At 38.8% G+C, this 15,027-nt stretch overlaps 1 protein-coding gene across 8 annotated transcripts in view; it reads left to right on the top strand.

Annotated features, from left to right (window-relative positions):
- Nucleotides 1-15,027, top strand: part of BNC2 (basonuclin zinc finger protein 2) — a 438,453-nt gene that overhangs the window by 38,454 nt on the left and 384,972 nt on the right. For 3 of the 8 annotated variants that reach the window (XM_072841451.1, XM_072841448.1, XM_072841439.1), the window contains exon 2: nt 5,171-5,239. The exons of 4 other annotated variants lie outside the window; for them this stretch is intronic. In XM_072841451.1, coding sequence (XP_072697552.1) covers nt 5,171-5,239 — 69 coding nt within the window. Of the gene's footprint in view, nt 1-5,170; nt 5,240-15,027 lie in introns of those variants that run through there. One more of the 8 variants, XM_072841464.1, reaches the window with a different exon arrangement.

The following is a 15,027-nucleotide window of genomic DNA, read 5'->3' as shown; positions in this document are numbered from 1 at the left end:
CTGAGGTTTTATTTATTTCATTTTATAAATATTACTTGAGGGACCTCCTTTATGCGAGGTATTGCCTTTGGAGCTACAGATAATTCCTTAAGGACTTTGTTTTTTTTTTTTTTTTTTTTTTTTTTCCTTAAGGACTTTATAGTCTGGTGGAATTCTGGTTTTTTTAAGACTGTGTCTCATGGGGAACGCCTGGGTGGCTCAGTGGTTGGGCGCCTGCCTTCAGCTTAGGTGGTGATCCTGGGTTCCGGGATCGAGTTCCGCATCAGGGTCCCTGCAAGGAGCCTGCTTCTCCCTCTGCCTGTATCTTTGCCTCTCTCTCTCAGTCTGTGTCTCTCATGAATAAATAAATAAATCTTAAAAAAAAAAAAGACTGTGTCTCATGCTGTTTTAGTTTTATCCTACTGAAATAATTACTTTGAGTCAAGAATGTGAAAAGGAAAAATTTGAAAATGTTTTGTTACTTTTCTGTCTCTATGCCTTATACAAACTTGACTCTTAGGATTTACCTATGCAATCTCCCATATCATATAGGAGGGATTTTATGATATGATAAATTTTCTTTTGCCAAAGCCAAAATATTTTAGCATATGTTGAACCAGGTGTATAAGTTGACTTTTAGACAAGTAGTTGTCCTTATTAATAGAAGTGGCTTGCTGTCACTTGAAATGCTGTGAATAGCCTAAGGATTGTATCTGAATAAGCAGGGAAGTTTAATTTGCCTATATGTATCAGGATTGGCTCTTCTACCAAAAGCTGAAGAAAATCATCATTTTTACTTAATGGGATTTTACTTACTCTTTGTAGCAATATCACTTTAAAAGTTGATTAGCAACGTGTCCTTTTTTAATTCCTGAAGCCAAGGGCTCATTTAAGGACCTACGAGAAATTAGTGTTAATGGTTGTAGGGTTCAACTTAATTAAAAAAAAAATAGTAAGAGAGACATTAAATTATATTCTTGAATTGGTTTTCTAGATTTTTTTTCCTGGAAGGAGTGGTTTAGCACAAGTTTTAGAAATCAAAGTAAACTAGAGATTATGCCACATTGATGGTATGTTATTGTTTGGGAATCTGCTTCATCTGCATATACACCTTTGTGTATTCAAGGCTATGTCCCTGATGGTCCACTTCATATATGGATTCATTTGACTACATGAATAGTAATCATTGACTATAACTTAAAAAAAAATGTCATCTATTCTTTTGTCCAAATCACAGCAAATTGTTTCTGAAAGCAGGGCCATAGAGATACCTTGAATGACCACAGACCCAGCCCAGAAAGGAAAGGAAATTATGGAAAGGAGGGGGCCTTGCCTTTGGTCCCCCCAAATCCTAGTCTGGGAACCATTAGCAAGACCATCTTGATGTGCAGCACATTCGTAGCATGAGAGGCAATTTCTAAAACTGTTAAAACCAATCCCTGTAGGGTTTTAGAGATTAAACTCACCACCCTGTGTTATAACCAGATGAAAATAATTATGTACTCCAGCTTGCTGCTAAGTGGGGTGAAATGGATTTCTAGTGCCAGGATTCTTAACTAGGTGAGATGGGTGCTGCCTTTCACTGAAGGCTCCCTGCAGTTAAAAGCTTTATCCTATTAGGGTAAGTCTCAAACCTGGTAAGACTGGGAAAAACCAATACAACCTTAGACACCAGTTCTTTTAAGACCCCTTCTAACTTAAATCCATGTTTCCTGGCAAGAGGCTAAAATCTCACATTTAAAAATTTCAGAACTGTGCCTTGCACATGCTGGTTTTTGCTAACTAGATGTTAAGTGGAAAGTTTTTATAAGCACTAAGGCAGTGCAGGCTCATTCTGCCTCTATAACATAAGGATAATAATGGGACCTACTTCATGGGTTTGTGGTGGTAAGCATTGAATGTTACTAATGTTAAGAATGTAAAAACATGCTTCACACAGAAAAATCAGTTGATTGGAATATTAAACAATTTTTATTGACACATAGAAAAAGTAGACAGTGTTTGCTCTTGTTATTTTATGAAGTTGCTGCTGACATTTCATCTGTATGAATTGTGTGTCTCCATTTGTGTAGGACAGTGCTAACTTATATACACCTTGTACTCAGTTGTCCTTATGAACAGTGGCACAGAATTTGTGATACCTAGTGAATGAAACCATTACCACCCAGTGGCTGGATTTTGTTTTTAAAGATTTTATTTATTTACTCATGAGAGAGAGAAAGAGAGAGAGAGAGGCAGAGACATAGGCAGAAGGAGAAGCAGGCCTCATGCAGGAAGCCCGATGTGGAACTCAGTCCTGGGACTCCAGAATCACGCCCTGAGCCGAACAAAGGCAGATGCTTAACCGCTGAGCCACCTGGGCATCCCTGATTGGACTTTTCTTAAGTACTCATGAGTATACATGACTGACTGTCCCAGTGAACATGGACTTTTATGAAAAAATATTAACCATCTGTTCACAGGTGAGAAGGCCAAAGATACTATTACCCATTGTAGAATTAACTTTTCACTTAAAAATGAAATCAAAGCTAGCAAAAAGGGATGGGGGCATCCATTCAATATTGTAGTATCTTTTTATTCATTGATTAAATATTCTTAGCTGGATGCTTAATATATGTGTAGGGCAGATACTGTACTGGGCTCTAAGGAGTCAATCAATGATAGGGAAAGAAGAACTGTATTCCTTTTAAGCTGTTTACATATGGATAAGAAGACTGTTATTTAGGTAATCAGGCAAAATTATGAAATGGTAAATGTGATACATATTAGGAATATAAATGTTGGCTTTCAGGTATATATCTTCTGAATCCTGTAAAGAAAGTGTCATTGTGGGGCATCTGGGTGGCTCAGTCAGTTAAGTGTCTTCTGCTCAGGTCATGATCCCAGGGTACTGGGATAGAGCCCTGCATGGGGCTCCCTACTCTATAGGGAGCTTGCTTTTCCCTCTGTCTCTGTCTGCTGCTCCCCTTGCTTCTCTCTCTCTGGCTCTGCCTGCTGCTCCCCCTGCTTGTGTGCTTGCACTTTCTCTCTCTCTCTCTCTCAAATAAATAATATATATATATATTTTAAAGTATTGCGGGGTATCTGGTGGCCTAGTGGTTGAGCATCTGCCTTTGGCTCTGGTCATGATCCCAGGGTCCTGGGATTGAATCCCGCATTGGGCTCTCCATGGGGAGTCTGCTTCTCACTCTGCCTGTTGTGTCTCTGCCTCTCTCTGTGTGTCTCTCATGAATAAATAAAATATTTTTTTTAATAAAATCTTAAAAAAAGAAAAAGTATCATTGTTTTCCTCTTTTCACAAAAGAAAAAATGGACCCAGAGAAGATAGTGGCTTGGCCTAAGGTCAGTCAGTTGGTAATTAGCAGTCTGACTTTAGGCTGGTTCTGAGCCTTGTATAATTTTTGTTCTTCTGCAGCTGCTACTTATTACAACTAACACGAGGAAAGAAGGAATAAAGTGGCCACAGTTTGTAAAAGTATTGGTCTATTTCTGGAGTGTTAAATAAATGAACATTTGCCCTAACAAGCAGACTTGAGGATCTACAAATTTATAACACCGAATCATTTATGAACATAGTTTAACTCAAGAGTGGAAATTAAATACTAAATATCAGAATAATTTTGCTTTAAGGGACTTTTGAAATGAGCCAGTGATAGTCAAACTTATTTTTGAGCCTTGGAATCCAGTCCTTATTTTCTAAATGGAATATTTCTCAGAACCCCAAAATATGAAGAAAGGAACACCAAATGTATTTAGTGGAGTCTGGGCAGATTTTTCCTGAAGAGCCATTTGAGCTGAGATCTGAAAGATAAAGAGAAATTAGTTGGAGTTGGTTTTTTTCTTTTTTCTTTTTTTTTTTCCCTGAGGTTAAGTCAGAGGGTGCTGAGTGTTGCAAAAAGACCAGTGCCCTGAGATCAGAGGGAGCTTGGGATATTGGAGGTGTGGACAGAAGGCTGTTTTAGCTGGTGCAGAAAGAGTAGAGCTATGGAGAAGAGGGGCTTGTAGGCCATGGTAAGGCCCTTAGTCATTATTCTAAGTGAAATGGGAAGCTGTTGAAGGTTTTAAGCAGGGTTTCAGCCCACATGTTTTTCTGAAGGGCTAGCTCTGCCACTTGTCAGTCCATTTGAGGTGATCCTCTTTCTGGAGGAGGGGACAATGTCCCATATGTGGTCATAATGATTACTTATGGCAAGCAGCCAACTAATGAGCAATTCCCTGCATGTAAGGGTCCTGTAATGGGCCTGCAAGGACAATAACATTGAAAAACAGCATCGAAAAAATTGCTCTTTGCCCTTAGTAAACTATGGATAAAGGAACAATAAAGAATATAGTCAACTATTACTACTTTGGGGCTAATGACCCCATATCTCTGGCTTTTCAGTTCAGCTTTTTTATCTTCCTTGGCATTTAATTGCTTGAGAGCACCTGTTCCAGGATATGGAATAAGAATGGAGTTCAAGAGACACTTGGGTGGCTCAGTGGTTGAGTGTCTGCCTTTGGCTCAGGGCGTGATCCCGGAGTCTGCCCTGGATTCTCGGTATTGAGTCTCACATTGGGCTCCCTGTGTGGAGCCTGCTTCTCCCTCTGCCAGTGACTCTGCCTCTCTCTCTCTCTCTCTCTCTCTCTCTGTGTGTCTCTCATGAATAAGTAAATAAAATCTTTAAAAAAATGAATGGAGGGTAGCCCCGGTGGCGCAGCGGTTTAGCGCCGCCTGCAGCCCAGGGTGTGATCCTGGAGACCCTGGATCGAGTCCCATGTCGGGCTCTCTGCATGGAGCCTGCTTCTCCCTCTCTGCCTGTGTCTCTGCGCCTCTCTCTCTCTCTGTCTTTATGAATAAATAAATAAAATCTTTTAAAAAATGGAGTACAGGGATCCCTGGGTGGCGCAGCGGTTTGGCGCCTGTCTTTGGCCCAGGGCGTGATCCTGGAGACCCCGGATCGAATCCCACGTCGGCCTCCCGGTGCATGGAGCCTGCTTCTCCCTCTGCCTGTGTCTCTGCCTCTCGCTCTCTCTGTGACTATCATAAATAAATAAAAATTAAAAAAAATAAAATAAAAAAATGGAGTACAAACATAAAATGGATATTTTATATTTTAATAATTATAGTAAAATGCTTATAAGGATAGAAGGTAGAAATTGTCCAGGAGAATGTTCTTTGGATTTCTTTGTTAATGTTGTCTCTCATCTTTAGGTGGAGCTTCTAAGAAGAATTCATCATTTGGGGAATTCACATCAGTTGTCATCTGGGAGTAGGAGTGAGGTTGGTTGTGACAAGAGAGGATGGATTTGTGGGAGGTTATCATTGCAAGAAGGGTTTTTGCTCTAATTCTTCTCCAGATACATAGCTGTGATATGGGGTCAATCACTGAACTTTTTTAAGGCTGATTCCTTTTCTGTAATAACAAGGAATGTGGTTTCAGGGATTTTTCTCGAGTTTTGTTCAAGTCTTTCTGATTGTTTTCCCTTCAACTATCAAAATGCTACATGGGAAATATTTTTAAAATTAATGTCCATTGTAACATTTTGTCTTGAGGATTTCACAGACCCCTTGGAAGAATATTGTTTGTTGTAAACTTGGGTTAGGATTCATTGACTTGCTTGTCTTATCATCAGGGCATGAAAGAGGTGAATGGTTTTAGAAATTCTTACATAAATTGATGTTATAATAAGCAGGTCAAATGTTATAGCTATTTGTTCCTTATCAAAAGATAAGGAAGCTTTTAGGCCTCTAAAATTGGGCAGAACATACTGTGTTCTTTGTGTTCTGTTTCGCAGATTGTCTGCTTTTCTCTGGAATTCTGTGCTGGTTCATGGCTTCTTTTCTCTTGACAGTCTAACATGTGACTGATGATGTCATAGAACCTTCTAGATTTTCTTATTCTGTTGACATTTAAGTACAAGTATTAATAGCTTTGTATTTTTTCTTTTGGTGAGTTTCTCATTGTTTTAAGGACTAAAGAGTTCTCTTTCATATCCTTTAAAATGCTTTTTCTCAAGAATCCATGTTTCCTTCAACAGAAACTGGGAAATCATTGCTTTAAATATGGAGTTTGGTTTCATTTATTCCTGTAACCTTCTCTGGTTTCTGCTCAACAAATGGTGCCATTTCACATGAACATGGCTAGTTCAGAACTCCTGTAGCCAGGAAACTGCATTGCAGTGTTTAGTGTTTTTGTTTTATTTTGTTTTGATTTGTTTTTTTTTGCTTGAGTATTCAACTCTCCTGGCATTCCTTAATACTGTATAGAATGGTAAAAGAATTGGTGGTATAACTCTCCAAAGTTTCCTAGATCTTGCTTGATGTGTTTGCTAATCTTAATAGTCTTGTTATAAGTTTGTAATGTGCATTATTACCATTATCTGCCTAGTGGTATGAAACAGAAAAGCATTAAGAAGATTATGTATGGAGCTTGTGCTACTTGTGTGGCACTAGAAGAATTTGGTAGTTTGAGAAACTGAACCATGAGCACTTGATTGGGTTTTGGACATGAAGTGAACTCAGGACAGAATGTATGTATGAAGTTTGATGTCAGCTACAGGCTTAATTGTGTGGAGTTCAGTCACCAAAACTGTTCATATGGGTATCATATAACTCCTGGAACTTGAATACTTCCTACATTAAATCCAGGTTTCATCCCATTCCAACCTTTTGATGCTCTTAAGAAACACACACACACACACACACACACACACACATACATACCTCACTGAAAAACCATTACTCTGAATTTGAGAAAAGATTGAATGCTTTATTTGCCTTCTTATAAAAGTTAACTACAAGTTCAGTTTTAGGAATTTTAGTTGGATAAGAAACATCACATGAATGAATATAAATGCATTCCAATTCTTTTGAGTATACATGAACTTTCTGCTTATTGGTTGAATACTAAAGTCAAGGCAAATGAAAATGGTCATTGAAACTCATCCATCTTTTGGACATTTGGCACTTCATGTTACAAATGTGCACATTTATGATTTTGGCTCATAAAAGCTTTTAAATATTAAGCTTTTAATTTGGAAATCTGTCAGTCTGTTTAGAAGTCTTAATGGGGGGGAGGGCTAGATTAGACAGGAATAATAATAAAGTATGCTCTACAAATAATTGCAAATACCAAAATTATTTGTTTTTTATAAGTTGCCAACAAATTTTATAAATTGCACCTTGGCAATGATTATTTTAGGTCGTCTAGCTTGTCAAGATGTACAGTTTCTGTTACAAGGAAATAACGACGTTTTCGTTTAGAGGACTATGAAACATTTTCCACAACCGTGAATCTCTTACTGGCTTCATTCAGTTCACTGCCAGTGGAATCCAATTTCTAGAATGCAGAAGCAGTGCCATTCACTCGTGTTGTCCTTGCACCTATTTCTTCAAATTTTGAGTCCTTCAGCCTTTAAGTATCCTTAGGGTCTTCCTCTGCCAGGTTAAATATGTGAATTACAGAGTAGAAAGTGAGTTGAAGATTTGTTCCATTTTCTGCTCTCAAATAATAATTTCTTATAGTTTTCTTTTTCCCTTTGGTGATCTGCTTTCAGAATCTGAGTCACTAAATGAGTTTTATCGAAGAAGGAAAATGTACTTACTTAGAATTGAAAGGGGATTCGCAAGTTGGCAATCTTCTTGAATGAGAGAAAGTGCCAGGTGAATGCTGCCATCCCTCAGCACAGGTGATATAATTTATTGAGCTTAATGAATGTTAAGCATAGGCAATTTTAAAGATTTTAAATAAGCAATTTTATATCTTAACGTGTATTTTATAGAAGTAAATACCCTCCAGTACAGTTTTGTTGTTTTTTTTTTTTTAAAAGATTTTATTTACTTATTCATAGAGACAGAGAGAGAGAGGCAGAGACACAGGCAGAGGGAGAAGCAGGCTCAACGCAGAGAGCCCGATGCCGGACTCGATCCAGGCTCTCCAGGATCACACCCTGGGCCGCAGGCGGCGTTAAACCTCTGCGCCACCGGGGCTGCCCCAGTTTTGTTCTTTGTTTAGAGAACTACTGAAACTACTAGAAATTTAATTGAAATATAATTGTGCAGTTTTTGAATGAAAAATCTGGAATATGTTGCTTGAAAAACTTTTGACATCAATTCTATATTTCTGCACAAACCTTTTAAATCTTTTCACAGATGTAAGCATTTATGATAAGACTTTAGTGAAAAAAATTTTTAAACGTATTCTGGAAAACTTAAGTTCATTCTATAAACTGTAGGAGTAGTAGTAGTAGGCATTAAAATGTGTTAGGTTCATGTGCAAGTAGGTGGTTTGTGTACTATAGTGGAGACCGTGTTTCCTATTTTCTTTAGGGAGGCATTTTTGTTCTCTGGCGAAATAAACTTCCCATTTATTTTTCTTAAGTATTTTTAAACTTGGTTACTTATTTTTTTAAGTAATCTCTGCTGCTGCTTATATGTAGAACGAAGAAGAATTTTTAGTTAAATCTTATACATTAAAAACTAGTTTGATTCAGCAGATACTCAACAAGTGCCTACTATGTGCTAGATGTTTGTAGAACTGCTATTTTGTTTGTGAACATAAGCACTGGTCATAGAGCTAAGTCCTTTCCTTTGCAAATACTCCTGAGAACAGGACCTAAGGTGAAAATGTGTTTTGGCCTATATCATGTTTTCTAGTTCTTTCTGTGTATTTCATTAGGAAAATATTTTAAAAAAATATTTTGGGTTAGGGAACCAACCCACTTGTCCAACTTGTGAAAGTCTATGGAACAACACCAACATCAAAAAAGACAACATTTTTCAGATGAGGAATGTAATCACTCAGTCACCTAATAAAAAGAGTGCTTGAGAGTATTGCATATAGGGCAAAAAGGCATGACCATTCATTTGGTAGACGGAGGGTAAGGGGCCTGGAGGCAGCCCTCCCCCGAAGACAGAATGCTTTAAAAACATGTTGCCATTAATATTTAAGACAGAAAGCATTTTGAACCCGCTCCCTCTCTTTTTCCCCTTCCTCTCAGCATTCATGTTTTAGTTTGTTCCCAAATGCTCACAAGTCCGTGCCAGACGGAAATTCGCAGGGGCCGCCGCAGTCCCGCAGAGGCCACTCAGGGGAGGGACGCGGGCGGAACAGTGGAGCTCAGTGCTCCGGGGCGCCCGGCTCGCGGGCTGCGGGCTCGCCCCCTTCTCCCCTGCCCGCCCCGCCCGCCACCCCTCTGCTCCCAGATGCCGCCCCTCCCCCTCCCCGAGCCTCTGGAGTCGCTTCGAGGCCATCTAGTCATACGCTGTCCATCAGATGTGTTTACTTTTTTCCTGACAGCCGACACATCTGGAGCACATATTCAGGTTATTCCAGTGCCACTAGACACATTCCACAAGATCATTTCAGCGGTTGTTATGGCGATCTTCCTCCCTCCAGTGATTTTCAAGTTGCATGACAGAAATAGCTGGAGCTAAGCAGGGGGACAAAAGTCAACGGGATCAGGAAGGGCTTCTTTCACAGAATGAACTAATTAGTGACCCTGCTTTCTTCACAGGGCAATGAGCATATGGTTTAATAAAGTGAGTCTATGACACTTTTTTTTTCTCTGTAGGCAAAGCTGTCACTGGCTGAAAACTTTCCTGTTTTTACTGGTGGGACCGTAGTCTGCTGTCTTTCAACAGAGTTTACTTCACAAGTAGAAAATGTTTGCTCCTGAGAGTTAAACTTCAGAACTTTTTCTTGGCTTCATACTACCTAACTATAGTAGGTCCTTCAACTTAAAGAGACAGTATTCATTTTATATGTGTTTCCTTGCGAGGATTTATGCTTACCCAAAACGAAGCGTTTTCACTTAGGTTTTTGTAAGTGTTATGAATTGGTTCCTGGAAGTTCGGAGAAAGATAATTTGTTGTGGTTTTCCTATCAAATATAATCAACATTTCTCATCGGATTAATTACAAACTTCTACCTGTGATGTTGTTGGGCACAATGATAGTTTATTTTAGTATGAAAAGATTTGATTAAGCTCAATTTTTATCACATTTTAAGTAACATGCAGAGAGATCTGGTTATGATTCAGGGTTCCCCCCCCCCCCCAAAGCTTAACTTTTTACATTTTGTGTAGGTTTTTTGACAACTTTACAGCATGTACATTATCATTATAGACATGAGAAATTAGGCCTGAGATCATTTTGTATTATGAAGTGGAAATACTACTTGCAATTTATGATAGATATTTAAGGTAATGCTGTAAAGCACTGCCATCTTTGATTACTATATGAACAATACAACATGCCTTAATAAGTGTTTTTTGGATGGATATATAATATGGATTTAGGCTAAGTATATGTTGCCATTAATCATAACTCTGAAATTTATGAATCACAAAGGTCCATTTTCTTTCCCTTTTTTTTGGTTTGTTATTCCTCTACTCTCAGTCTTAAAAAAGTACAATCACCTATATGTTTTTCACACTTTTCCCTGACATCTACCACAAAAATAGATAGACGTTTGTACATACAGTAATCTCTAAACCTTCTTTCGTGTTCTCTCATCAAAATTCACAAATTCTCCTTCCTTGTGCACACTCCACATTTAAGTTTAGTCCCAAGGCACTAGAGTCACCACAAACAACAGGGTTTATATTTTTCCCATTTGATTGAATTACTCATGTGTTGACTGAGTTCTCTTGATTCTGGGAATGTGACAGTGGGTGACAAGTAGGAATATCAGAGTTGGACTCTTTCAAGCACGTTGTCCTATTCCTTCCCCATTGGTACAGTGCCTTGTCCTACCTTGACCCCAGTTGCAGCCAAATTCCTGTTTTGTGGGTCCTGCTGAGGCTGGTCACCAGGCTACTTTTGGAGTACCTGCTCTCAGCAGTGCTGGGAGGATGCTGAGAGGTCACATAATCAGATGTGAATTTAATTCGTGGCGACCTGCTTGTTGCTTCTCCTTGTGTTCTTGCTAGTTACACATTATTAACTGTGGTGCCTTTCAGGGCCTCAATTACTAGGATGAGTATGTATCATGCAGGGACTGAGCTCAAGCTAGAATGCTGAGGGTGGTTATAAAATTATGCTTCCCTTTCCAGATGTAATTTTGCAGTAATTAAATCTAATGCAATTTAAGCGTTGTAGTCAGTGTTGTGGTAGCCATTGCCAAGTCTAATTGGTAATATCACTTAAATCATAGCACTTATTACTAGTTATCTGGGAACTAGAATAAACCCAAAAAACTCACATAGGTTAACCCCTACTTTTTCTGAACCAGGTAAAGTGGATAGCTTGTTCCTTTGTCAAAGTTTATCATCTGTTTTGTATGGCATTTTGATACCATTTGACACTATTTTTCCCCTAATTTAGATATCCACTCATTGATCTTGTCATCTATCTTTAAGTTGTGGTTTTCATAGTTTATGGCCCTGAGTTTTAGAGATTTCATCCAGCACAAAGCTTTTATCTACTTGGGTGACTTGGTTTCTCCAAGTGGATGATCAACATTCATGGTGAAAACATACTTGCCCATCGTAAAAGACTACTTGTTTACTATTTTTCTGTCCAGTTTTTTCCAGAAGAAAAAAGTGAAGGGATATAAAACAAAATATATCACAGAAGATCCTCAGGTTTTAATTTTTTTTTTGCATTTATTTTATTGTGCTGGAGAATATGGCAGCCAGCTTAATTCAGTCAAGCTGCCAGGGTGCCAGAACAGTTCGCCTGCATGTGATAGTGAAATAAATAGTGAGCTCAGTATGGCAGTGATAATCTCAACTTATAGGGTTTTCTCAGTTGTGAAATGTTTGTGTTAAGGATGACTTTTTTTTGTTGTTTTTGTTATAGTCTGACAGCTGAAGATGCTTTTAAAACCTTCCAGTCACTTAGAGCAGAGCTATATGGCATGGGCTTGGTGGTTCTAAAAGGCAGGTCCTATTCATCACAGAAACAGCAAGTCTCTGGGTTATGGGGGAAGATTGAGGGGTGGGGGAGTGAGGCAGGGAGAAGGGGGAGCTGCTGCTCTGTCCAGTTTACATTTGTCACCAGTGACTAGCTTTTAAAAAATGTATTAGCTGTGCATGGTGGTAAGTAAGATCCAGCTGCAGGGGATTATGGCTTTGAGTGGGTCGGGGAGTTTGGAATGCATTCAGTTCCATCAGGGGATTTGTGTCCCTCGTCATCAGCCTTAACATTGCTAAAGCAGTAAAGATTAAGAACAGGCCAGTGTCACCTGCCCTGAACTTTGAAAAACCCTGGAGCCATTAAACAAAAAAGAGGTGGTGGTTTAGAAAGTGTCCCTTCTCTCTGTCCCAAAGTGTTTTTCCAATGGTATGTATAAAATAAAGGAAAACACATAGGTTCAGGTGAAAGGCTGCCTGTGATGGTGTTATTTCTACAACTTACTGAATGTGTCATAATTATAATTTATGATGAAAAACACCTTCCACAAATAACTTTCTGTTAATGAACATTTTTGTGGGAGGTTTCCAAATCAAGATGAACAGTCGGTAGTTAGGAGTGAATAATTCTGAGAGATTGAGTCTCACTTTATAGAAGAAAAAGCTTTTGCTTGGTGTGGTTTTGGTGACCCTCCCCCTCTTCCCCAGCAAGAAAGTTAAGAGAACACCACAAAGGTTTACTTTTTTCAGGGATTTTGAAATTCAGCATACATGCCAGCAAGCAGTTTAGAGGCAGGAAGTCTTTTCTAGTAGTGCAGTCATGAACTGGTAAACTAGAAGCATCTGTAAAAATTTAGAGGGAATATCAGCTTTCTCAAAGCTCCAGCCCAAGTGTAATGAGGTACAAATGATAGCACTGCATAACCCTTCCCCACCCCAATTGTGGAATGAGATATTGAGTCAAAAATAAAGAGGAAGACAAGGATTTCAGAACTCTACTTCACTGAAACAAATTTCACTTTTCAGATGAAATGGCTTTTTGATGACTAAGGATAGCCTTAACTTTAGGGTCAGTGTGTAGTAAACAAATGATTTTCTGCTCAGCATGTCTAGATACCATTTCTGAAAAGTGGTTGCTTTTGGGGTGGGGGTGCATAAAGTGACATACCTACACATTTGACTGAGTAAATTATAACAAGAGTTTTTTTAGTTTAAGTAAACTTCAGCTGATTTGTATCTTTGGCAGGCACCTCTCTCTTTACAGAAAGAAAAAAAAGGAGAATAAGAAAAAAAGATGTGATTTGTTTGAAGGAACACATCTGGGTGTGATGATCTGCTGTATCTTAACACCAGATGGCAGGTTTAGGCTGACAACTAAACCCGCTTTAGCCTGGTCAAACGGTATCTTAACATGTCATTTTTCCCCCCTGTCCATGCACAGGAAATAGAACAATTATTTGCACTTAGGGCTAGCAGCCCTCCTTGTATCTCTGCCTTTGGGCTCTTTCACTGTGCCTCTGCTGTTAGAGATGAGGCTGGCTTCCCTTGGCAACCCCTGAAAAGATTCCCTCCATGGCTCATACCTTTTCAAAGGTATGTTTTGTCGAGGTAGAGGTGTGGTGCCTTAAGGTGGCTGGTGCTTGTCATGACAGGCATGGCATTAGCTGGGCCGAGCAGTGACTAGAAGTGACAGCGTTGGTTTGCAGTGCCTGCGGGCCTCTCAGTCATCACTCTGCTGGAGCCTTAAGACTTTGAAAGCACCTCTGAGCACCTTTGCTTATCATGGAGATAACAGTTTAAGCACAAGGGGACCAGGAGGTGACTGAGGACAGGCAAGTTCTTTATCTTGTAGTAGTTTTTACTTGAAAGAGTTTCACACAAGTGGCCTTAAGAAAGAAAGAATGCAAGCAAGCTATGTCCCAAGCAACAGAAGAGGTCTAAATTTCTGTAAGTTTCAAGTCTTTAGTTTTGCGCTTAAAGTTTTTGTGCATTGGGTCTTAAAATGACCAAACACCCAAAAAACTCTTTTAATTACCCACTTCAAGGGAAAGGGGACAATAAATGATGTATTTTCTTTTACTTATTGTTTGATACATTACCTTCTCAAGGATAGTGGTCAGAGCCCCTATATGTTTCTGATTCCCAAAGGACTTTGTAAGAAGTTTTTACCTCTCTCAATCATTGGGGTGTTTTTGTAGATTTTCCAGGAATTACTCTTAGATGCTCACTGCTGATTAATGCACATATGTGTAATCTATCCAAAGAGCTACAAAATGCTTTTATTAATCCATTCGACAAACTAAGATTAATTAGAATCGTTGTAGGCATCTTATCATAAGGTCACAATTCTAATATAATTTGATAGGAGCTGTTAGGGATTTGAATGAAATCTCAAAAGCACCTCCATAGAGAGGGAAAAAGACCTGTAGGGGAAGTCAGTGAAGGTTTGTTTTGGGCAGTTTGACGTTACTTGCTGAGCTTTCTCTTCCTTCAAAGTTCATCTGTCTGGTTAGTCAGAGATGTCTCAGATTATAGTCCTTACCTGTTTAAAAAACAATTTCTACATATCAAGTGTTACTGTATTTACTGCAATCAAGGCAGTCAACATTTTTCCTGAGTGGATTTTAAATTTGTTAAGTTCCTTAAGATAAAAATTTCACTTGTAATTCTAATAAGCCATCCTTCATCTATTTGGTATACAGCGTTTGACATACAAGCTTTTCTACTTGCTGTTTTAGAAAAAGAATTCATTGGCTAGGGAAATCACTGAACAGAATTTACTAAAAGAACTAAGAGTTTACTTCTTAGGCGACTGTTTAGTGATTCTTATAAATAAAAGTGTAACAAAAACAATTTAGCTGATTCTCTTCAGGAAACTTAGCTCAGTTTTCTACTAACAAAGATAATACATTTGATAATTTGGAGGAGAGAGCTGATAAGATTTTGGTTGTTGGGTGGAGGAAGACTTAAATCTATGAGACAAAACCATTTCCAAGTTCTTTTTTCTTTTTAAAGATTTTATTTATTTATTCCTGAGAGATACAGAGAGAAGCAGAGACATAGACAGAAGGAGAAACAGGATCCTCACAGGGATTCGATCCCCTGATCAGGATTACACCCTGAGCCAAAAAAGGCAGATGCTCAACCGCTGAGCCACCCAGGTATCCCCATTTCTAAGTTCTTGAAACTACTTGACCAGTTACAGTAATTTGA

This window comes from Canis lupus, chromosome 10 (genome assembly GCF_048164855.1).
Source record: "Canis lupus baileyi chromosome 10, mCanLup2.hap1, whole genome shotgun sequence".
NCBI lineage: Eukaryota > Metazoa > Chordata > Mammalia > Carnivora > Canidae > Canis > Canis lupus.
The sequence above is the reverse complement of the archived record's forward strand: the minus strand, read 5'-3'. Positions and strand labels throughout refer to the sequence as shown.